This window comes from Chelonia mydas, chromosome 1 (assembly GCF_015237465.2).
Source record: "Chelonia mydas isolate rCheMyd1 chromosome 1, rCheMyd1.pri.v2, whole genome shotgun sequence".
Classification (NCBI taxonomy): Eukaryota; Metazoa; Chordata; order Testudines; family Cheloniidae; genus Chelonia; species Chelonia mydas.
The window spans coordinates 188,323,740-188,349,901 of record NC_057849.1 but is presented as its reverse complement, the minus strand read 5'-3'; the positions used below and the strand labels follow the sequence as shown (position 1 = coordinate 188,349,901).

At 39.7% G+C, this 26,162-nt stretch overlaps 1 protein-coding gene across 2 annotated transcripts in view; it reads left to right on the top strand.

Moving 5' to 3' along the window:
* CD96 (CD96 molecule) overlaps nt 1-16,510 on the top strand; it is a 41,894-nt gene extending 25,384 nt beyond the window's left edge. Inside the window, exons 9-15 of one of the 2 annotated variants that reach the window (XM_027820054.3) lie at nt 2,071-2,115; nt 3,403-3,477; nt 6,575-6,649; nt 11,344-11,424; nt 12,398-12,487; nt 14,165-14,288; nt 15,049-16,510. In XM_027820054.3, coding sequence (XP_027675855.2) covers nt 2,071-2,115; nt 3,403-3,477; nt 6,575-6,649; nt 11,344-11,424; nt 12,398-12,487; nt 14,165-14,288; nt 15,049-15,157 — 599 coding nt within the window. In that variant the 3' untranslated portion in view covers nt 15,158-16,510. The remainder of the gene's footprint in view (nt 1-2,070; nt 2,116-3,402; nt 3,478-6,574; nt 6,650-11,343; nt 11,425-12,397; nt 12,488-14,164; nt 14,289-15,048) is intronic. The other variant, XM_027820055.3, reaches the window with a different exon arrangement.
* The last annotated feature ends 9,652 nt before the right edge of the window (nt 16,511-26,162 follow it).

The following is a 26,162-nucleotide window of genomic DNA, read 5'->3' as shown; positions in this document are numbered from 1 at the left end:
TTAAGGAACACTGAAGGTGCTTCTGGAAGTTTGGGTTGGCAGTTGAATAGGTGGCTCTCAGTATTGAACTGATGCCTGAGAAGAACATTAGGCGGCTACTGTGCTATTAACAATACCTCATTCAGATTAGACACACTACCAAGGTCCTATACCCTTGTGATTTTTAAAGAGTTGATGGCATATTTCACAACAGTCTGCTTGTTAATTCAGGTGTCCTTTTTGACCAAATTCTTGCTTTCTGTCACTGTCAGCTCTGCTGATAGTTTCAGCTAGACAGATTATTCTTCACGTCCCCGAGCCTAGCTGCTGTTGAGTAGTATTGTTGGAGCAAATACTCCAGTGTGTTCCACACCAGAGATGACTACATTTCAGTGATTTGTTGAGTGATCTGCATGTATGTATATATGTATGTGTCTTTGTAGGTCTGTATGTATATAGAAGACTCAGTGCAGATTGACCTTGGAGAAAGATGTGTCCAGTGCCCTTGTAGGCCAATGGCATGAGAGGCAGTGAACACTTAAATGGTCATGAAAAGTGCTGCTATTTAAGTTATTGGTCTAATCCAGGTATGGGTTATATTAAATATAAGCACGACCATATTAGGTCAGACCAATGGTCCATCTAGCTCAATAACTTGTCTTTCATCAGTGTCCAATGCTAGATTCTTCAAAGGGAATGAACAGAACCAGGCAATCATCCAGTGATACATCCCTTGTCATCCAGTCCCAGCATCTGGCAATCACAGACTTAGTGATACCCAGAGCATGGGGTTGCTTCCTGGACATTCTGGCTAATAGCCATTAATGGACTTATCTTCCATGAACTTTTTTTTTTTTAAAATCTAGTTATAGTTTTGGCCTTCACAACATCCCCTGGCAATTAGTTCCACGGGTTGACTGAGTGTTGTGTGAGGAAGTACTTCCTTTTGTTTGTTTTAAACCTGCTGCCTGTTAACTTAATTGAGTGAGCCCTTTTTCTTGTGTTATGTGAAAGGGTAAATAACACGTCCTTATATACTTTATCCACACCATTCAGGAGTTTATAGATTTCTATCATATCCCCCCTCAATCATCTCTTTTCAAAGATGAATAGACCCAGTATTTTTAATCTCTCCTTATTTGGAAGCTAAAAAAGTACCTAAGAAACTTCAATCTGTGCAGAGAAGCCTGCTGTCTCCTATTAGCTAACATATAGTGCCTTTTTCAGATACAGTGCAGTGCATTCTGCAGTATATATCAGAATTTCAGTTTCAAGGCTTTACTCCTAGTTATGCATCCTTGTAGCAGCCTGAATGATTCCCCTCCCTCCGTGGTGTTCACTAGAATTATACAAACCCTACAGAGTCCAAGTTACTGTGGGCACATGAACCTGCAGTGTTTTGTGGATGGGAGCTTTCAACAGCACAGCCCCTGCTTGAAGATTCTTGTCATACAGAAAAAGAACCCTCATCCTCTTCCCCTTCGCAGCAGTTGGTCCTCCCCTCCTGTTTCAAGGACATCATGCTTACCTTGGACATATCCAGGGAATGTTGGTGGCCTACTCCCCTCCCACTGGGCTTCTCCTTGTGCTGGATGTGGCCCGCCCCTCCAAAGGTGCATGGAAGACTCCAGCGGGGGAGTGGCCTTCTGGTGTCCCCAGAATACACAGGGGAAAGGAGAGGGGACTTGTTCTGGCTGTAGAACCTGGTCAATAGCATCAACCCAGCTGTAGAACACATACTTAAACCTGGCCTAAGGTTTGCAAAACAAGTGATGATGTCAGAGAGTTTGAATATCTGTAGCAACGTTGCACACAACCCTTAGGTTGACCACATTTGTTTACTTGTTAGCATGCTCCCCCATAATCACCTATTAGAACGGCATGAAGAGAAGAAGGGCTTTCAGCTTTTCCTTGCTTATGTGTGTCTGTGCCTCCTGATCATATTGATTTCTCTGACAGATCAGTGTGAGGTTTTGTAAATTGCCTTGTGCCTTAGGAAGCCTTAGTGGCTCTATTTTCAGGAACATAATAAATAACACTGCTATACTAAAAAGCTATTTAAAAGTCCTTGTTGGATTTGGTTGCTTACAGATCCTGGAATTTCAACACTTCCATCAACAATCATGGCTACCACAGGTAAAATATTTCATCCTATTTTTCTGCTAATAGATTCCTACTTGACCTGTGCTTACGCATCAGGTTCACAATGAGGCAAGACTGAGAATCACGTTCAGTATGTGTTCATGCTCTAGTAGTACCCGCTCACACTGAGAAATGGTGTAATCCTCAGGGCTTTTTTCAGTCTGGCCCTTCTCATATTGGCTATGATCTTAGCTAAGTCAGAGGAGGCATGACACAAATCTTGGAAAAATTCTCAATCACTTTACTTGAGAGGTAAAAAAAAAATAGAATGTTGTGTTGAATACTGAATAGGATTGTTACACACATTTACTGAATTAAAAAATAAAGTAAAATACTTTACAAAAATTGTATTACTACTACAGATAATTGATACGAGTTAAAACTACCCTTGCACTCAAACATCGTAACTGCACGTCTTCACTATTAATATGAGCCATATGCTCCATATTCAATATACTAATGTATGCACCAGACATGTCATAAGTATGAACTTCCTACCCTCACTGCCAAGTTTCTTGATTTCACTTTCCCTTTGGGTCCAATTCTGCATCCCCTAACTCAAATGGTACAACATGACTGTTCGTTGGTAAAATTAGTTTTATGTGTGGTTCTTAATTGACAGGAATCCATCAATACTTGCTTAGAAGTTTCAATTGATTATGACCGCATTGTTGTAACTTCATGGATATGTAATCCACATATGTTAGCATGGACTACATATAGTGTTATACAAAGGAAAGCCTTTCTGTAGTGACCACCTAGTAGGTCTAATTAATAATGCCACCATTCCTGGGCTAAAACAAGCTTAGAGATAATGGTATAACGTTCATCGGTATCAATTATTGTGTCCTGCCTCTCCTTTTAGAAGAGTTTGGAAAACACCAGACCTGCTTGGTAATCCAAGATGTCAAGACTAGAACTGCAAAGACCTAGTTTGACTAGACTGAAAGTGGGAATAAAGAGCATGCAGCATTCACACCACACACAAACCTAGCAACCTTAGATACCTAAAAATAGTGCACTCAGCTAGCCAATTCAAAAAAGTATTTCTATTATTATCCACAGCCTCCTTCTCTGACTGTCTTGTTAATTTTCTACATTTATGTAATGCATCTGCTCTTAAACTTAAATAGACTTGGAGCAGAGTCTCTAACTGTATGTTAGCATGGGGCCTAGTACAATAGCCTTGACCTTGATTAGTTCCTCTAGGTGCTACTATAATATTAATACTAAGCACGCCATGAACTAAATGTCTTATCACGTAATATTTGTTTTACATAGGACTTCAAACTACATCTTCAACTTCCCTAAACTTCACAAGTCCAGTAACCTCTGAATCTGTTTCCACTGTACAAAGTAAGTAAGATTCAGGCTCATTTTTGTCTCTGAAATGTTTTCTGTATTGCTGCAGGAATTTAAAGAAACAAATTAAATACAGACGGACACTAAATAACTGACATCAATTTTTTGGCAAAAATACGCTTAACTTACATTTACACCGTAGGTATAATCCTATTTCACACCGTGTTACAATCTGGTAGTTTGCAGTGTAGTCGGTCCCATAACAGGTATTACCTCACCGACCTTGTCTCTCTAATCTGGTAGTTGGCAGTTTAAGAATAAACTGATGTGAGAAATTACGGTTATGATGTAGTAGCATGTATTGTGTTTGTTTCAGAAAATATGCATCAGTTTTAGAAAGCAATTGAGCAAAAATACTGTGCATACATGTTTTTATAATTAAAAAGATATTTGAAAATGGGATGATATTACAGATACCGAAAGCTCAAACCAAGTGTTGCAGAGTGCTCAGAGAAATAAAATATTTACAATGCATGACTCAACTTAGTGATTTCCCCTCTTCCTTCTGTGGCAATCTTAGTGGGTCTTGCTGACACTCAGGTTTGCATGATGAAATATGACTCAGCTGGAAGTAGAGCTGGGTAAAATTTTTCACAACTTTTTTTTGGTTTAAAAAAAAAAAAAGCAAATTCAGTTACTCCAAAACATTTCACGAATTGTGTTAATTTTGCCAAACTGCTTAAGTAAAAAAGACTAAAAAAATTCAGAAGATTTCATTTCTACACTTTCAAAATGAAGCATTTCAATTTTTTGTTTGAAATTATTTTTCATTTAAAAAATTCCTTGAATTTTACTTAAAAAAAAAATCACAAAGTTGAAAAGTTTTGTATTGATTTTGAGCATTTTTTTATTTCAGATTGAAAAAACGTGTTTTGTCCTAAACTGTTCTCCCCCACCTCTCTTGCCCCCCGACCCCTTTTTTGGGAATTGCCATTGAACCAAAAAAATCTGTTGTTTACCCAGCTCTAGTTGAAAGTGTAGTGCTGGGTTTTATTCAAACTACCTTGGTGGGATTAGCTCACAACAAATGTCCGTGGTGTACACTTGACAACTCTGACAGTCTCATGAATCAAAAGCAGACTAAGGTCTGAGCCTCTTGCATGTGGTTTGGCCCTGATGGTTTGGAATAGCAAAGTCCTTCCTAGAACTGAGTGCCTCTCTAGTAATCGAAACACTGCCCTTTTTAAGGATTGTTTGCATTATGAGGCCCAGTTGTCTGTCTCTCCCTCCAGCAGCCTGTATGATCCAGGATTAGGCAGGCATTCTTTCTCCCCTTGCTAGCAACAGGCTGTAGACTTACTGGCACATAATATAATCATGCACAAATGAAACAACCCCAGAACGCAAAAGATAAACCACATGCTCTGAAGAATGGCAACCCCCGGGGCATGGAAAAGAGTCAGTGTAACAGACTACTCTAATCTCATCTTCCTCCTCAGAGCAACACCCTAGTCATGGCTCACAAATGAAAATATATTTGTATATTACAATACAGACAGTGCGCAGTGTCAGCTGTACTGTGGGCATTGGCCTTCTGTCATCTTAGACGTCAGAGAAGGGCAGACACTACATGTCTGTGACGGCACTTAGTACATAGGGCAAAAGTGATTGATTGTTTTTCTTTTCTTTTAAATCCGGCTTCTCTTAGGAAGTTAGTCCAATAAAAGATATATTACCTCACCCTCCTTTTGTCTCAAATAAAATGAAAACCTTTTAGCTTGCTTTGCAATATGCAAATATAAATGTCTGCCACCCAAATAAAGCTTCAGCTACACTACAAATATAAATAAGTCTGCCAACCTAGTTCGGACATGTTATAACTGGCTCAGGTCATTGATAAAAAGCTGTGGTGTAAACAGGACTTCGGCTGTCTTGTCTCCTGTAAACAGGGAACAACTGTGTTGTAACTGGTTCCCCTGACTCAATTATAGTTGCACAATAGACAGGGTCTGGGTGACCCAGTGCTCTACATAACACTGCTCCATCCTTTCTACTAACTCGCACACTTCTTTCCACGCCAATGTCACCATAGGCTTCTTCAAAAGATCCCCCGGGAGGCAGCTGAGTTAGTGAGCAGAGGATTTGCCCTCTAAATCCTCATTAGTATAAAAGTTGTTTGATTCAACTTCTTATTTCACAGCACTCTTAATGAAAATCCAGGAGACAGCTGGTGTAAGGGAATTGATACAAGCAGAGAGTGCACACAAATAGATCGGAAGGCGGTGAGAGGGCAGTACTGGAGCTCTTGCAAGGGCAGCCTGTTCTATGCTTAGCTTTCATGTTAATCCCTCGTGTGCAGCACATGGAGACACTTGCATTTTGAGTGTTAGGTAATAGCTTTGTCTCACCTTCTCAGGCGTGCAAACATTCTCAGATGACTTAGTGCCATTCTTGCAGAATCAGACAGGTGTCAGGAAGGATTGACATTTTAAGCAAGTCTGAAATAAGCCATCTGTGAGGATTGCTTGCTATCTGCCTGAGTCAATGCCTGATAAATAGCTGGTTCAGCTCTAGCCTATTCAGCATTTTATTTGATTCCTTTTGAACTGTTAAATGGAGAATTGGAATTGGCTCTCATGAGGGTCCTGATTGGCACTACCTCAAAACATCATCTTGCTAGAGCTGGATAAAACATGGGCTTGTTTCATAGGTGTTCATGCAGAGAACCTTTTTCCACAGTTTTGATTCACATATGTTTGGCTTCAGGTTAGAACAAGCCCCAAAATTCAATTAAAACCTCCAAGTTTCAACTGCTTTCCCATTGAAATGATAAATCAGTTCAGATTTTCTCAAAACTCAGACTAGATTCCTTAGAAATGTTTACAAACCTGAATCATCCTTTCATTAAACTCATGCTGTGTTTCTACTTGATGACAAAACCCCAAACCTTGCTTTAGTTTTTTGTAAAGAAAGTCCCATCCAGTTCTTTATCATCATGCGTGTCTGTGAATTAACCAAAACTGTTGATATTAGATGAAACAGACATTAATCATTACCCAGTCAGGAGACCATGAGGAGAGTCTGAGGAATGGTAAGTACAACAATGTTTTCTAGCACAACTTTTGCAAACTGTTGGTTTGTTTTCCAACAGGCCAGTTTGATTCTACCACAGACGTGCAAGGCTATACCAACACCACAGCCTCCAGTGAGAGTGAAACAACACAGCGTAAGTAGATGACACCTATCTCTCTGGTTATATTTTTCTTTGTAAGATTTCATTAAATAAAAGATTCTGGATAAAGGAGGCTGGAAACTGAATGCTTAGAGCGCCAGTGCAAAATTACCCAACAACAGACTGGACTTCTACATAGAGTGCTTCCACCGACATGCATGGGCTGAAATTGTGGAAAAGTAGCATCACTTGCCCCATGCAGAACACAATGCCATCCACAGCCTCAGAAACAACTCTGACATCATAATCAAACCTGGAAATCCTGGATGCCCCATCATCTCAGGCATTGGCACCCTTACAGCAGGATTGTCTGGCCATGTAGACTCCTCCTCAGGCCCTACGCTATAAGCACTCCTAGCTATCTTTGAGGCAACACTGACTTCCTGAGGAAACTACAATCCATTGCTGATCTTCCAGAAAACACCATCCTGGCCACTATGGATGTAGAAGCCCTCTACACCAACATTCCACACAAAGATGGACCACAAGCCGTCAGGAACAGTATGCCCGATAATGTCATGGCAAAACTGGTGGCTGAACTTTGTGACTTTGTCCTCACCCATAACTATTTCACATTTGGGGACAATGTATACCTTCAAATCAGCAGCACTGCTATGGGTACCCACATGGCCCCACAATATGCCAACATTTTTATGGCTGACTTAGAACAACGCTTCCTCAGCTCTCGTCCCCTAACGCCCCTATTCTACTTGAGCTACATTGATGACATCTTCATCATCTGGACCCATGGAAAAGCAGCCCCTGAGGAATTCTACCATGATTTCAACAATTTCCATGCCACCGTCAACCTCAGCCTGGACCAGTCCACACAAGAGATCCACTTCCTGGACATTACAGTGCTAATAAGAGACGGTCACATAAACACCACCCTATACCAGAAACCTACTGACCGCTATACTTACCTACATGCCTCCAGCTTTCATCCAGACCACACCACACGATCCATTGTCTACAGCCAAGCTCTAAGATACAACCGCATTTGCTCCAACCCCTCAGACAGAGGCAAACACCTACAAGATCTCTATCAAGCATTCTTACAACTACAGTACCCACCTGCTGAAGTGAAGAAACAGATTGATAGAGCCAGAAGAGTACCCAGAAGTCACCTACTACAGGACAGGCCCAACAAAGAAAATAACAGAACGCCACTAGCCATCACCTTCAGCCCCCAACTAAAACCTCTCCAGCGCATCATCAAGGATCTACAACCTATCCTGAAGGACGATCCCTCACTCTCACAGATCTTGGGAGACGGGCCAGTCCTTGCTTACAGACCGCCCCCCAACCTGAAGCAAATACTCACCAGCAACCACACACCACACAACAAAAACACTAACCCAGGACCTATCCTTGCCATAAAGCCCGTTGCCAACTCTGTCCAAATATCTATTCAGGGGACGCCGTCATAGGACCTAATCACATCAGCCACACTATCAGAGGCTCGTTCACCTGCACATCTACCAATGTGATATATGCCATCATGTGCCAGCAATGCCCCTCTGCCATGTACATTGGCCAAACCAGACAGTCTCTACATAAAAGAATAAATGGACACAAATCAGATGTCAAGAATTATAACATTCAAAAACCAGTCGGAGAACATTTCAATCTCCCTGGTCACTCGATTACACACCTAAAAGTCGCAATAGTACAACAAATAAACTTCAGAAACAGACTCCAACGAGAATCTGCTGAATTGGAATTAATTTGCAAACTGGACACCATTAAATTAGGCTTAGGAATTAGGAATAAAGACTGGGGAGTGGATGGGTCATTACACAAAGTAAAACTATTTCCCCATGCTTATTTTCCCCCCACTGTTACTCACACCTTCTTGTCAACAGTTGGAAATGGGCCATCCTGATTATCACTATAAAAGGTTTTTTTTCTCCTGCTGATAAGCTCACCTTAACTGATTACTCTCGTTATAGTTGGTACAGCAACACCCATTTTTTCATGTTCTCTGTCTGTGTGTGTGTGTATATATATGTATATATATCTTCTTACTGTATTTTCCACTGCATGCATCCAATGAAGTGGGTTTTAGCCCACGAAAGCTTATGCTCAAATAAATTTGTTAGTCTCTAAGGTGCCACAAGTACTCCTTATTCTTTTTATCCAACATTGTGCTTCAAATCTAGAGGGACCTGGGAATCAGCTCCAATGGCAGAGAATTGCTCAATCTCAACTTGACCATTAAACCATTGATTGTTTTGCTGAGTGTCAACACTCGTGGTGATAAATATTAGGATATAGAGCCTATAAAAATAGGTTGGTTCCCCTAATTTATTTCTCATAGGCCATCAGTGGTAATGGTTTTCAGTCATTAGTCAGAGAAAGACCAGTGATCTGGTTTCAAAAGATTTCCTAGTTCATAATCATTCTCTTGAGCCAGACAGTCTCCAAGTATTAATGTTTGCAAGGCTGAGGCATGAGTGCTGCCTTACAAGCTGTGAGAAGAAATCCCCAATGGCATGTTATTCTGTTTGTAATGGTTCACACAAAAACTATTAGGATCAAACAAGCTAATATTGATTGCTCACACCAAAAGTGTTTCTGACACATGTTCCTGAATGTTATTTTGTGTTATAATGCAAAGTCTGATATTGGACGCACATGGGGCTGTATTCCTGACAGGAATTCCTCATGCGATTGATTTTTTTTTTTTTTTTTTTTTTTGCTTTCCCCTCCACCAATAGATTTATTTCAACACACTTAGAAGAACTTAGCAACTTAGAAAAAAGAGACTTAAACAAAAACCTCTGTCTAAAAATGACCTGGGTGAACAGCTGGCACATGAACCCACACTTTCCCTCTCCCACTGACTTCAGGTTTATGGATTTGAACTTATGCATGTTGCAGCTGGGTGCAAACTATGTTGTAAAACAGGTAGCATCACATTGTGCTGCTTGCCGTGACCACTCCAAAGTGTAATCGCTAGGCCACAGGCAGGAGTCCAGAGTTGGAATTGGGTTGATCATCTTTGTAGTTAATACTCAAACCTCATGTTTATCTAGTCCTCTCCACTACCACTTTACGCATCCCAACTCAAGCTCCTGTGGTTGGTGTCTGTGGACTTCACCAGTATGAAAGAAGGTCTCATACAGCACACGTGGGAAATTACTTGATAACAAAATATATGCATCAAAAGAGACTAAAACTAATATTTTAAAGAGTTTCTGTGTAGTGATGATAAGGAGTATTGAGGTATTGGATCAGAAGAGCAAGGCATGAGTGTCTCAAAAGCTATGTGGAGTCATTGGTTTAAATCTAGTTCCGGACAGCTGTGACTATAAATTGTTTCCTTATCTGGTATCATTGATGGCCTGTGCAAAATGAGTCACATTTCAGTTTATGGTTGACAGGACAACACATCTCAGAAACCACCACCCCACCCTGCCCTCCATGTGGCACTAATTGACCAAGCTTTGTCTTAACAGAGAGGGCAAACACTAAAAGGGTCTTGGAGTCTGAACTGTGCTTTTACCACTGATGGTGATCAGTGGTTTCATGTCAGGTTTGTGGCTCACTGGCAGGGCAGTTGAGAGGAAGCTGTTTCTGTCTAAGCTATATGTGTCATTATATGCAGGACTTGAGTCTCCAGGCCTGTCAGGGCAGGAACTTTCCTCAGCACCAAAACTGAAACTAAAGATGTTTACAAATAATGTTGGGCATAATGTTAAAATTAAGGTAGGTCCTTGAGCAGAACCAGAACACAGAGAGGGTAGTTATAACATATTAAATATATTAGTGGAGAACGCAAACAAAGCAAAGAGAAGCAATGAGTTCATGAGACACCTGAGCAGGATAAAGCCCTAGCGACAAAAGCTTTAGCTAAACCGTGGATAAACAAAACAAAAATGCAAACAAGTTGTATCAAATATTTTCCTTTTTGACCAAATCTGTTTGTTTATGGTGTGTGTGACATTTTAATAATAATACTTCATTCTTTTACTCTTAATTTGTTTTTGTGTACTTCGATTGCAATTCCTCAGGGCAGGGAGTGTCTGAGTTTGCATTGTGTCTAGCACAATGATCCCAGCTGAGTCCTCTCTATGGGCTGCCATAACACAAATGGAAAACACTAATAAGAATAAATATATAATGCTGTTCAAGCTGCTATATAGAGCAATTAAGATTTCCCAGTAGATGTGTATCTCTGTTTTTTCATATCATGCTCATGCCCATGGTAATTAAGCGCTTACTATGTTTGGATAAAATAAGAACTGGTGTAAACTTCCATCTAAAACTTGAACTGAATTTTTAAAAAGATGCACACTATTTGATTAACTTATTAAAAAAAATTCTTTGACTTCTCTGTTCTGGTGAGAACCAAAAAGCCGCATGTCGTGGAAGTCTCATGTAAAGCTAGGGCCATTGTTTGTTTTTTCTTTTATCTGTTCAATTATTTAATCACCCACAGGGAGTTCATATGGCTCTTGTGGAATTAACAACCATATTTTGCCAACTAAGTATTACAATGGAATTTATATTTGAGTATATTAGGTTTAGGCACCAGACAGTATACCTATGTTTTTTAGGCTGGTCTGCTATTTTGTTTACTGCCAGAGTCCAGAAGAGAAAAGGACATAAAATAGCGCAACTAAGCCTAATGTGGCAGTAATGGCTTGGAAAGTAACTTCTGAAAATGCATTGTTTTTATATAGGACTGAGTGACCCTACTACTGCAACCCAACAGAGCAACGCGAATACAACTCTCTCCAGGGAGAATGTAACCCTGCCACACCGTAAGTGTTTGGGCAGATCTAGAATGCATGCCGTTGTGTGGTTAATTGTTTTATCCATTGTTTTGGAATAGTGATTAACTGAGGAGGCAGGTCCAGAAAAATGACAATAAATCCTAAGGTAGTATGTGTAGCGTGGCTAAACTAGCAGGGATGAGAAGGGGATGTAACTGTTCACAAGGCAATGAAAGGTGATTTTGTAGTTGTGACACAGTACTTGGGGTTATATTATTGGCTCGGCTACCAAACTCACTTTGTGATTTTTGGTAAGTCACTGGATATTTCTTGCACTCAATTTCTCCATCTGTAGAGAAGGTGAAATGGTTACCTCTCTCCCAGAAGTTCTGTGTGACTAAAGTCAATGTTTAGTGGAGGTTTTTAACATTTGTGACTCCTTGTATAAATCCTTGTTTATATCAAATTTAGATCTTAGGTCAAAACTTAAGTTGGCTTTGTCCCTTTAAATGAAAGTGGGCACTCAGATTCTGGCAGTTGATTTTAAGCTCTTTCAGGCTCTCTTGAACTATATATGGTTAATTTTCAGAGTGGCAGCATTGTTTCATGTTCTCTGTGTATATAAATCTACCAACTGTATTTTCCACTGAATGCATCCAATGAAGTGAGCTGTAGCTCACGAAAGCTTATGCTCAAATAAATTTGTTAGTCTCTAAGGTGCCACAAGTCCTCCTTATATATGGTTAGGTTTCAGAGTAGCAGCCGTGTTAGTCTGTATCCGCAAAAAGAAAAGGAGTACTTGTGGCACCTTAGAGACTAACAAATTTATTTGAGCATAAGCTTTCGTGAGCATCCGATGAAGTGAGCTGTAGCTCATGAAAGCTTATGCTCAAATAAATTTGTTAGTCTCCAAGGTGCCACAAGTACTCCTTTTCTTTTTATATATGGTTAAGTGACTTCTAAACATCATGCTCAGTAAAATCAAACACACTGTTTACATTGTCTGTCTATATCTTTTTAGGCAATCTGTCCTCCAGCACAATAGTTGATCCAGCTTTATTTACGAAACTTGATGGTTTATCAACTACAAGGAAATTGATCAATGGTACTGGTAAGCCATTCATTCACAACTCTCTCCTTCATAAATATTTGTAGGTATGCAAGAACTTGAGGGAGTAATCCTCGGAGCTTCAGGTAGTTGCACTGGTAACAGAAAACCAACCAAAAACCAAAAAAAAACCAAAACCCAGTCAAATCAGGGCTGTATATGGAGGTCTAATGGCCATTCATGTCTCCGCAATGCAGATAATCACAGCTGCTTTTGGTATTTCTATCCTGGCACATCTTTAGCAAAAGAGCATACTAAGCATGCTACTTGTGGGTAGCCACCTGTAACCGAAAGATGGTGTTAATGTGTGAAATGTCATGCATTGCAACTTTTAACAACATGACACACCTATAGAATTCCACAGACATATCAGTGTGTTACTGGTGTTTACCCCCCTTTGCTTACTAGTGGACTGACAACATGGTTTCTGTGCTAAAATATCATGGATTTATTTCAAATCCATGATGATGCAGTACTTTTCATTAGTTGGTGGTAATGTGATGATGTTGAGCTTGTGGTTGTGATATCTCTGGCAGGAATGTCAGGATGTTGTACCCTTGTAACCATCATACAAACCAGTGCTCCAAAAAATTGTAAATGAAAAGTTCCATTAAGTTGCCAGTACTACTCGGAGCACAGTGAGCAGAGCTATTGCTGCTGTTGGCTAAAGGAAAAAGAACACGGAGTTACAGTGACAGTTGGAAGGCCAGGTTGTGAACTTTCCACGCACATTCTATGAGCAGTCAGTCACATGAGTAGTTGAATTGACTCAAATGGACTAGCACGGTAAGCAGCTGTTCAACAAGGTGAATGAGTTCACACACTGGCCCACAGTAATTGAAAGAGGGCTTTTCCAGCTGCCATCCTTCATAACTTGTACCCAGCCAGGCCCAAATTTTTGCTTCAAGTGGCAACTCTGCAATGCTAGTGTTGCCTTAAGTTGTATGGCGCCTTCAGTTAGCTCAGTAAGACTCAGTATTAAGTTAAAGAGTTAGAGCTTCATTGAATGCACTCACCAGCACTGGAAGTCTTGTAGAATTAACTAAAACACCCACAACGTGCATGAACCTGGAGTGGATTCTCTGAGGGCTATCTCTATGTGGTTAGCATTATGGAGGATCTGTTCAGCACATAATCTCTGCCTAAAAATTATTCAAAATATTTTAACCAGTTCTAATGGGCATGGGGCAAACTTAGGAAAACTAGATCTGTGTTCCGCACTTTGTGTTCAGACAGCAGCCCTAGTGACATGTTTATGTTGGTTTCCCATTCTTATAGCATTTCTAAAACACAGTGGGAAAAGTATAGGCCAAACTTTTTCAGCGTAAGTGCTTAAAAGAAAACACTCAAATCGTAGTCTGGTTTTTCATAAGTGCTGAGTATTTGCAGCTTCAGTTGACTTTGAATGGAGTTGTAATCTCAGCAGCTATGATATGAAACCCCTTAATTATGTGCCTAAATTAGGATTTATGTGCTTAAACTGATGCATCTAAATTTGAAAATACTGGCAATCCTACACAGGTTGGGGTTGCTGTATAGATGTGTGGGTGAGGGAGTTTCCTACTTAATGAAATCAAATAGAAATTCCTTTTTGTTTGTTTGTTTGGGGTTTTTTGGCAGGATGTTGCTTTCCTTGTGAACTGGAGTTTGAATTATGGCTTTTTTCTATGTCTTTTTCAGGCATCGTGGGGAAACCAGAGAATCCTCGCTTCTCCTGGCCTGCGGTTGTAGCACTCTTGCTTCTGTTTTGTTCTTTTTTAATCATTTTAGGAATCAGAAAGTGGTGTCAGTACCAAAAAGAAATGTAAGTATTAGTATAAAAAATGGTGAGCAGAAATAGAGATGTTAGTGTAGATTCCAGCCCAAAGTTTCAGAATGAAGTTCAGATAATTATCTTATTTTGTAGATGTATGTGTACATGGATAGAAATGAACAAGTACAGACACACAGTTGTGTGAAATACATAATTGAAGCTTAATCCCATTCACTGCTCAATATGCTTCAATTTAACATTCCACATAAGAGAGCTTAGTTCCTTATTAAATGTTTGGGGAAATATAGGGATGGCAAACTAAACCCCTTTAAAACGTACCCTGGTTATTCTGAACTTGCAGTTAACTGCAGTAAGATTATATTTATCCTTGGATTGTTAACATTTTGGGACAGGGCTTTCACTTTATGGAGGCCTGTAAATCTCTATGCACAGCTGTAAATCTTTGTAAATGTGTCTCCAGATATCAATGCAAGCAACAGCTTGCTGCTTTATTTATCCAAAGGTTTTGGATTTCACCATAGCACTTCAAGTTGTAAAAGATGTGTGTTGTCCCCAGCCCCCCACCTCTGTGCACAAGAGAGCTTGCATCGATGCCAGAACATGGTTTTGAGCTGTAGAGTAGAATATGTAGGTGAGAGAACAGACATGAGCCCTACAGAATGTTAGAGAAGAATGAGGCCAAAATTATTTCTGACCTTTTGTCCTTACATCTCTTCCCATTTTCCCTCATAACTTTATATTGATTTTTACATCATTAGCTGCTGTTTTCAAAGATTTTTTTTTATTCTAGTATGAACAGACCTCCATCTTTCAAGCCGCCACCACCTCCAATAAAGTACACATCCATGCTAGAATCTGATGGAACTACCCCATCCTGCCATGAACTGGAAAATTTGTAATGTTTCTTGGACTATCCCTGAGCCATCTCTGAAGAATATTAAATCTCATAACTGCGTAAGCCTTTTAAAATGCAGATTGCTGGAGTTCAGTCTGAATGACCCATATTCAAAGTCAAACTTCTAAACTGACAAGGTCTGGTATCTCCCTGGTTTTTCCTTGGAGGTTTTTGACCCAATCCTAACTATTCTAAACTGACAAGGTCAGAAGCAAAGCACTCCTGTGTATGCTTTCTCATCCATTTAGATATGCATTCATCTGACAGACTGAAGTCTAACTGCAGCACATTGGAGATTACAGGTGCTCAGCTTGGATTGGGTGATCAGCTGGGAATTTGCTGTCTTAATAATGGGAGTAGATTAATGCACGTGTCACTTCATTAATCTGCCTAGAAAAAATGTTGAAGCATTTTATTTTAGTATGCCTATAATGATGAGCACTTTAAGTATATGGCAGACATAATTACTCCACAATCTTGGTAATACTTTGGAAGCTTTCTGACACATGAGTGAACAGGGTTTTTTTTAAATCTTTCTTATGATACAAATACTGATCTACAGTGAGGTTAGTCAATGCTAAGCCTAAAGATCAGGAGCATTCATAGTAGGGCAATAGTCCACATATATCATCACTGACATCCAACGTGGACTCACCTGGAAAGGCTGACATGAAAGGAGGCTACTGTTTCCTTCTGACATGATCTGCTGAGAAGACCTGGCTGCATATCTTGAAACTGCCAGACCAAGGAGAGGTCAGGTGATCTAGTGAGCCGTCTTGAATGGGAGACCTAAGGACTGAAATGCATAACAATCCAAGGGGATAATAATAGAAACAGTGACTGCTTCCAGGGACAATAGCTATTGAAAATAACAATTGTTCAAAGATAAAAATATTTTCTGAAGTATATTTATATATCAAATATATTGATCTCAGTAAAGAAAAAAGGAACAAGGTTCTTTATTTTTCACTCCACAGTTGTAAATGTGAGCAGGGAGAATCCTGCTGAGAACTGGTTTAACTTTTTGTATTTACTAAATATCTTTTAATATTGCAAACAATTTTCAGACATGTACAAAGTCAGGCTTCAGCTGGAAGCAGTACAATTAATGTAAGGAAATGCCATCATGACAAAGTGTGTGTTTCACAAAGAGCTAAATTCAGACATGGTAAAGTTGAAAATGATGTGCTGGTTTCGTGATGGGATATGCAGCATTTTCTGCAATAGAAGTGGTATATGAGTGTCGTGGAGTTTACAAATGCTGTTGTATTCCTCATAGCTTTAAATGAATGAGTTATTTGATAGGAAAAAGAAATTAAGAAACTCAGACGTAATTAAAATCTCAGACGTAAGTATGCTATTGTGTTTGTCCATTTTTAGTTAAATATCTGAAGGTTATAGCAAGCACTTTTCTTCACAAAGAACTTTACAAACTTCACATGCACAGAATAGGGATCAGCTTTTCCACCACTGAAATGCATCTGTGTAAAACATAGCAGATGATTAACTGCACAGCACCGTTTACATAAAGTTCACGACAAAAAATGAAGAAAAATGTCATCCACTTACAACTCTAGGGAAAATATAGAAAGGCAAATAACCCACGTTGGAATGCAGCTGGGACACAGCTGCAAGCTTAGTAAAAAATTAGCAAGGAACTTTCCGTGGCTGCCAGTGGTCACTACCTTGGTTTTAATAAATGATCCCAAAAGATGTTATCTCCAAGGCTTAGAGGGAAGAATACCATCTTTGTAACTAACTTCATTTCTGGTACCTCCCTGTGTTTTCCTTGGAGGTTTTTGACCCAATCCTAACTATTACAGGGTTTTCCATAGCACCCATCACTGCCATATAGAAGAGCTTCCCTGTGACATAAATCTGCCTAGCAATATCTGTGCTGAACTTCATGCGGTCTTCTGCTCTTCTCCCCTCCCCGGTTAAAGGAAGTTCTGCTTGAGGAGTAATTGTAGTTTTGATCATCATTTTGCCATTTATAGTAGAAAAGCTTCCTCAAAGACTTGGGATCTTGTTGTCTGCCTTGAAGGTGGTCAGACTCTGGTTTAGACAATCCTTTCATGTAGCTATTTCAATAGCCAAACTCCTTAAACCAAGGATGCTCTGCCCTCAGCTCCCAGGAACTTTGTCCTGGGCACTGTGAGCTATCTTTTTCCCAAGGATGCAAGTGCCTGGGCAAGTCATGGAGGAAGACGTGGATGCTGCTGTAACTGGGTGAATTAAAGCACTTCTCTCTGGAGGCAATGAATGCAATTCAGTGTGTCCAAGTCCTGAACTGGTTCAACCTTCCTGGGCTGTTTGAGATGTTGCCAGGTCACACTCAGAAGAAGAAAATGGAATTACTCCAGGTTGACACCCGTGTCAGAACCCAGTCCCATGAGTTCATTGTAATCATAAGGCTTTCTGAAACTTAATATGTATTTTCCTATTTTTTCCCCTTTCATTATCTATTTTCTTTTCAAGACTCATTATTCAGCCACACAGAGAGAAAAATGAGTGCCATCACAAACTGATATGTCTATTTATATGCATATACCTATGCCCCTGGTGTCTTTTCCCATAGAGTTCCTTCCCTCATAATATGAGGTTGATTTGTGTCACATCTTGATTGTTACCCTGTACAGCTTTTTTTTTTAATTTGACTTGAAGTTGTAAAAGAAATATGTGGGTGTAATGCCCCCTTGCTACCAGAAGGTGGCTCCATAGCTGTAAATTTAATTCTTTGGTTAGTACAGTCATAACAATAAAATGATGAACATCCTTACTAAATTTTTTGTTGGCCACAGGTGAAATAATTGTTGAAAAGGTATTGATGAGTATGAAAAATATTTGATGCAAAGCTTCCTTCAAAAACAGATAAATAATTGATGAGTATGAAACTCATAAGATGCAAAATTTGGTCCAAAACCCAGATAAATATACAGTATAGGTCCTTCAGTTTTAAGAAAGTTATTTTCTAGAGTCTCCTTCCTTGCACTATATAATGTTTCTCCAATACAGTCTAGTGAGAGAGAAGGCAATTACAAATGTCAGCTATTCACTTCATAAATGAAGACATGGCTTCCGAATAAGATCAGTCAGCTCATTGTGTATAACCATTTTATTCTAGCACAAAGCTAGAATAGCTTTGAGAGACTGGATGGCTCAAGAGGTCAGCTCTGGCATTTATAAATTTCACTTCTAGGTTACAGTTGTCACTTCAGACTTGGCTGTTAGTGGCCATAGGATCACTGTTCAGAAGCGTATGTGAAGTGTCCTGGGTAGACTCAGTCTACTAGGTGGAAAAGTGTCCACATCACCAGAACTGACATGTTTGCAGGCAGAGCTGAGAGAGGTAAGGAGCAAATGGGCATTGACACTGAAATATCTTCTTGATGCTCTAGGTGGTCTGTTCCTGCCATCACAATGGAAGGACATGGGCAAGGGGCAGCATAATGGATACATGCATGGCCATTGCCCTTGGTCCACCAGTTAACTCCTCTGGTCTTGATTTACTTTAACAAAAAACCTCTGTGGCAGATGTTTTTCCTTTCCCCTTTCTCACCAGCAGCACAACTGAGCAGCAGGGATAGCAGGAAGGAAGAGCTTGTGGCTTCTCACTCCTTCAGTAGAACACCAAAGGGCACCCTCCGGAGGAGGGAGATGCTCATAGTCACCAATCATGTTAGGAATACTTTATTTGTGGGGGTGGTGGGAGAAGGTTGGGGAGAAGGAGAAAGGAAGTATCTAATTACCAGCCCCAGCCACATCACTTACTCCGGGCATCACATGCCACAATCAATGGGACGTGTGACCAGTTCCAACTTATGCAAGTGTGAGTTGGCATTTCCAGTATTAAGCCTTGTTTACCTAATGTTAGTAAACAGCTATGTGATTGTCAGATAGAAGGTGCTTTATAAATGCAAAGTATTTATAATACTTACATTATAAAATTACACTCCTTGGCAAAATCTTGGAACTTGTAGGATAAAAGCTGAACAAGACTTTAAAATGAGTTCATTTTGAAAAAGAAAAATACATTATAAAATGCAACCTGCACAGCAAAGACAGTGATAATTAGATGGTGCAGTTTGCTACTTGTATTTGTCTAAGCGGCAAAGAGTCCTGTGGCACCTGATAGACTAACAGACGTATTGGAGCATGAGCTTTTGTGGGTGAATACCCACTTCGTCCAATAAGCTTATTCATCCACGAAAACTTATGCTCCAATATGTCTGTTAGTCTATAAGATGCCACAGGATTCTTTGCCACTTTTACAGATCCAGACTAACACGGCTACCCCTCTGATGCTTGTATTTGTCTGTATTTACTTTTGTAGTATATGATTTAGGTACATCTAGGTCATGCCCTAGATATTGTCCTTCCAAAAAATGCGTACCACATAGGTTTAAGATCACCGTACTTTGAAGCCATGCAGCTAGGTATTTATGTTAATGTATGTGTTTACTTCTGTTCAAAAGAATAAAAAAATTGAATGTTTGAAGAATAGAAACAAAACAAGATTCTCTGTTTAGCTAGAGACAATAAAGATAAGTGCAAAATAATTAATTTAGGAAGGAAAAATCAAATGCACAACCACAAAATGGGAAATAACTGGCTAAGTGATTGTACTTCTGAAAAGGATCTGGTGGTTACAGTGGATCACAAATATAATGAGTCAATAATGTGATGCAGTTGCAGAAAATATCACTCTGGGATGTATTACCAGGAGTGTCCTATGTAAGACACAGAAGGTAGTTGTCTCACTCCACTTGACGCTGGTGAGGCCTCAGCAGGAGTACTGTGTCCAATTCTGGGTGCCATATGTTAGGAAAGATGTGGACAGACTGCAGAGAGGCCAGAGGAGAGCAACAAAAATGATAAAAGTTTTAGAAAACCTGACCTGTGAGGAAAGGTTAAAAAACCTGGGCATGTTTAGTCTTGAGAAAAGAAGACTGAGGGGGTGACCTGATAAGTCTTCAAATGTGCTAAGGGCCATTATAAGGATAACTTTGATTAATTGTTCTCCATGTCCACTGAAGGCAGGACAAAAAGTAATGGGCTTAATCTACAGCAAGGGAGATTTCAGTTAGATATTAGGATCAACTTTTTACCTATAAGGATCATTGGAGGTTCTTTTGAGGACAGGTGGGACAAATGCCTGTCATGGATGGTCTAGGTTTACTTGGTCCTGCCTCAACTCAGGGGGCTGGACTTCATGACCTCTTGAAGTCCCACAGTCCTACATTTCTATGGTTCTATGATGATTCTATCTTCAGTATTTAGGGCCTCAGCCAGCATCTTCTAAAGCCAGTGGGAGTCTTTCCAGACTTTACTGGGGTTCGGCTGGACCTTCATTAAAGTTGCCACTGCCATTGTATCTCATTGCTCATTGCTGTGCTTATCAAGACTAGATATTTTTTCCCTGATCACATTATATTACCGGAAGCCACCTGTAGCCAGGCCTTCCAGCCTTCTGTCATTTAGAGCACACAAAAAATGTATTTCCCAAACCTTTCGGTTGTTTCCACAGATCAGAGAGGGGCTTTTATGTGAGACAGCTGAGAGCTTAGAAGACAATCTGGTTATTGTTTTACATTCAAATGATCCCAACAAGTGTTAATCCTCTTTTAATACCTTCTGCATCACTCTAAATTATATGCCTCTCAAATGGCTTTCAGTGTGACATCTAAAAGGCACTTTTTTGTACTGTAGGTAGATTAGACTTGGATTGTTCCTTTTAAAAGGCACCTCTATTATTTGTACCATGTTCTCTGTCTTGTAACTTGTGTTTTTTCTCCCACAACCTGGAAGCAGGTTGTGGGAGAATGCAGTCTGGTCAAGAATCCCAGGGTTGGATTAATAAGTGTAATGGTTGCTGCTAATGAACATTAACTTCTGAAGAAATAGCTCATCTTAACACAGAGCTAGAAAGTAACTTTCTATTTTAGCTAACACTTTCTTGTTCCAATAGTGTCTTTAAGCCCTTGTTTAGAAGTTGCTTTTGCGAAACAAATCCTAAAGAGCCCATTGTACTGGGTCTCTTATGAGGCCTTTTCCAGAATTTAAGCCTTCATTTATCAGAGTGAGCAAGCAGACGTTAGAAAGAGTCAGGTGTAGGGAAAGCACAGGAGGAGGCGCGTTGAAAAGAGAAATCAAATTGGTGTTTCGTCAGGGAAAATACTTAAGTTAATGTGGACTGTGACTCACTCATTGAGGTTTGGCACTCCCAAGAGCGTTATGGGCAGTGACCCAAGAACGGGTTTGCCTATGAGTTCCGCAGAGGAATATTGTTAGCTTAATCCTATAGAAATATGTTCTAATATACTTTTTTTTTAAAATCACACCATATTTAAAATTATTCCTTTAGGGACTGATCCAAAGCCTTTGAAAGCCAATGCCAATCTTTATGTTGATTTAAAGAACATAGGATTAGGCCCTTTAATCACAAGTCCTCAATCATCTGGTGTCTCTCTCTGGTTGTTGATTCTCCGAGGCAGACTCATCCTAATAAGATTTTAACCAGTGGAAAAAAATCCTCTTTGTGTCTTGTTGGTTTACTAATTTTTGGTGGGAGTTCTTTCTCCATGCAAACTGATCACAGCATGAAGCATAACTGGAAACATTCTCATCTGGTGTAAATCCTGTATTTAAAGGGACAGCACTGTCATGTAGTTGAGTCCCAAACATTAGGTTTTGGTTGAAAGAAAGGAAAATAAAGGATGTACACTTTATACAATGCAATAAATAGAACTGGAGAACATGAATACAAAAAAATAAATAAATAAAAAGTGCCAATACAAAAAACATTATTGACATTCACAATTGCCTTTGCAAATAATTGAGTTTCTGTGATAGTCACAGCATTTTTCCGTTTTGATATGTAAAGGGACTGAACACAGTAACTTGGTCTACTATAACTGAAGAATCAAATTTTAAAAAAATCAATGGTGTCTGCTATGCATTACGAAGGACTGTGTCTGATACTTCAGTATGAAATAATAATTCCATTGCATCGCACTCAGTGGTGAAAATGGTAACGAACAATTTAGAAGAGTTCAGTATACTTACATGAATTGCTGAATCCTGCTTTTTTTTCTTTTTTAAGGGTAGCAGTGTCCCTTTAAAACACTGGGATGATGTAGAAGCCAGTTGAATAATCATTTTGATCTATTATCTGATGATAAATGCATGTAAAGATTTGGAATTAGCATGGTGCTGTGGATTTAGGACTAACATGTAAATCTTGAAACACTTTGACTGAAAGCCCTAATAGCAGCTATTCATCTCGTTGAGTAATGGGATGTGTGTTATAATGTCAGTGTGACAGAAAACAATGAGGGTAGGGTTGCAGCAGCTCTTCCATTAGAAACCTCTATTTTCAGTAGCTCATAGACTTTGAATTTTTCATACTTTTGGCTTAAATTTTTCATACTTGGTGTCAACCTGGGGGTGAATTTTACTTCTTTTTTTTTTTTTTATTTCTGAAAACTTGAATAGAAACCATTCACTTTTTTTTGTTTAGGCAATGGTGAAAAACATACATTCCCCTTACTCTGAAATAGCCCCAGCCTGATGACTTTCAGTGTATGCTGCAAAGCTAATCTTTGTACCAAGCATTTGGGGGGAACTGTCGGCAGGTGAGAGAGGAATGGAGATTTAAGTTTTTAAGTTGCCTGGCTTGCTGATAATGTAGAGTTGTACTGCTGCCCTTTGAGGGCACTAACCTACGTCTAGGGTCGCCAGCTCAATGGGGATAGGTATCCTTTTTTACCTTTTGTGTACATCTAAATTCAAGCACGGAAGTCCTGATAATCTGTGGCACACTGGATATAAATTCTGTCAGGAGGCCACCCTGGTTTCTGTTGCACACACTGCAGCTGAACGAAAATTGCATAGCAGCTACAGAAAAAAGAAAAAATACAAGTTTTTACTGAATTTTCTGCAAAAATGGCGAGTGTAAATCAGTACAATATCCCTAGTAATGTTTGTTTAGGCATCAATCCTGCCAACACTTAAACATGAGTTTAACTTTAAACACTTAGTCTCACTGACTTCAAGTTGAGCATGTGTAAGTGTGTTTGCTGGACTGGTCCTTGGAAGATGATGATAATGAGTAGTTTTTTCAACTCTAGCCTAAATTTATAAATGTCACTGCTGCAAGTTTCTGTGTTGACCACATATAAATAAATTGTAGAAGTCTTCTGGGCCGGAGGGAGCTAGCGATTTTGGCAAGGGAATAGGTCACGTTGGGTTCTGACACCTGGTACGTACGGGAGGTGATTTAGATGTGGGAGAATGACACTTGGTGTTTCTGCTAAAGATAACCAGTGAAGCAGTTAGTGCTGACCATTAAAGTCTCACCTTTTAGGTTTCAAAATGAACATGCTAATGAGATGAATGGGACAGTCCATGCCTCTCAGCACTGTTGTTTCAGGCTGTTAAACTCAAAGATATGATTCTGCACCAGTTACACTTCATTCATATTTATAAAATGATTTTTTGCCACAGAAAGTTCTGGAAACAACCTTTTTGGACAAAGGAAAACATAGGTTCTGGAGCAGAACTATTCAGCAAAGGATGGAGTTGTAGAATCCATGGGAACCCACATTTCGTTTTTCCATTTTTATTTATTTTAATCGTATAGATATTATGGTAGCATCCAAATGTCCCAATAAGAATGAGAGCTGTATTATGCTAAGTGCTGTACAGATACATGAAGAGACCGTTCTGGTGCCAGAAAGCCTTTCCATCATGAAAAACAAAACAGGCTATACAGTTAATGATTTACTTTAAACAAATAGCTGCATTTGATAGCCAAATAGATGCTAAACCAAAGAGTGAGGGGCATGGGAGGGTGAACGGCAGTGATGAATTACAGAAAACAAACTCAAATTAAATGAACTGAACTACCAAGAAAAGTACTGCACAAGCTGATGCAGCCACATGAAAATCTTCTCTATGTTCAGAGCTTTGATAGCATCTGCAATTCTATGGCCTTAATTCAATGAAAAATATTGGCGATTGGAATAGCATAGGGGTTGTGCTGAGATATTGGGGCCTGCTTTTGCTCCTTTTAAAGTCAATGACAAATATACTAATTGACCTCAACTGGAGGGGAAGCTGGGCTGCAATACACAGTTAACTAGATCCTAAACCCACGCTTTCTGTTGTCTCCTGGATGCAGGAGAGTCTTAGATCAGTTTGCTGTGTGAATACATACAGCTGTAAATTATTTTTCACACAATTAAATACTTAACACCTAGAAATGATCATATTTTTGTCAATCTACTTGAAAAATTAATTTATTTGGCATATGCAATCTTGTCAAGCGAAGCCACAGAATTCTTATCAATGATGTTTAAGGTACAAAGATCTCCAGGAAGTTGAGTCATTTTGCAGTCCTCAACAATATGTGTCATGTTTGTGGCTGCCCACATTGACCTAGCTTGCCATGCATCCTTTACCATAAATCCCTCAACTGGTAAACAACCACAACGGGTGACATGAAGGATTAAACAAGTCTTTAATTAACGGTAGATGTGGCATATCATGCAATTTCGCCATCAGTTTTGCTATACTTACCTCTCTCTGAACACTGAGCAGAGCAATATTGCAGAGACCCGGTAACCACGGTAAAGGAGTTGATTTAATTGTACCTAAAATAATAAGCATGGTGGAATTAAGTTGTATGTTGATCATCTTTATGTGATACAAGTGAGCCCATATTGGGGTGCGATACTCTGTTGCTGAAAAACAGAGTGCCAAAGCTGAAGTATGTAACATTTGGGCATTGGTGCCCCATGTCATTCTGGCCAGTCTTCCGAGCAGGTTGTTGCGCGTTTTGACCTTAGTCACTATCTTTGTAAGAGGGTGAGAGTTCTATCCAATATGAGGCCTAGATAGCTCAAGTGTAACTCATGCTTTATTCGCTGACCATTGAGAACTATGGTCATCTCTCTGCCCACTTGTGCATGGTCTAAGTGGAAGACACTTGACACAGTCTTACTTCTATATTGCCATCGTCGGTGGTGTCTATACCATCAGCCATAACCACCATATCTGCATTCTGAACACACTCAAGTTTGTCAAAGGAGTGTAACTAAGTGTCGAGGCATAAGTCATCTGCATAAACAAACTTGCAAGACCTAGTATGTGATAGGTCATTTGAATATAAGTTGAATATCATTGGAGATAATACTAATCCTTGCGGGAGGCCATTCTTCTGGTGTCTCCAAGCACTTGTTTTATCACCAATATGCACATGGAAATAGCGATTTCTCAAAAACAGCCACTGCACATACTACCCATCTTAGCATAGTTCTAGAAAATTTCACCACAAGGCCTGTGTACCAAACCATATTGTATGCTGCAGTCAGACACAGGAAAAATGAATCAGTCTTCAGCTTATGTTGGAATCCATTTTCGATGAAAGTTGTAATTGCCAGCACTTGATCATATGTTCTATGGCTGCAGCAAAAACCAGCTTGCTTTGGTGCCGGCATGCCTTCCACAGATGGTAAAATTCTTTGCAAAATCAGACCCTCAAGAACCTTAAAACATACACTTAGAGGTGAAATTGGTCTGTAGCTAGTAGGCAAGCGTGGGTCTTTCCTAGGTTTCAGCAAGGCAATGACCTTCGCTTGGCACCAGATTCTAGGCAGTCTGGATTCTTGCAGAACTCTGTCGAAAAACCGAACGAGCCATTCCTGAGCATGAGGACCCAGAAGTTTCATTCAGGTATAATTCTATCATATCTGGGAGCTGTACCCATTTTCAAATCATTCAGCACTTTAACCAATTCCAGACTAGTGAATGGCTCCATCATACTATCAACTGGATTTCTCCTTAGGAAACACCACCACTTGTCATGTATCTGTCATTTGACAATTCTGTCAACAGGGGCTTTGGTGACCTTCAGCAGATGATTGGCAATCTGATTTGGAGTAACCTTCAGCCTGCTTTGTGCACATGGATGTTGAGCCACACTTAGTCAACGAATTAAGCTCCAGCTC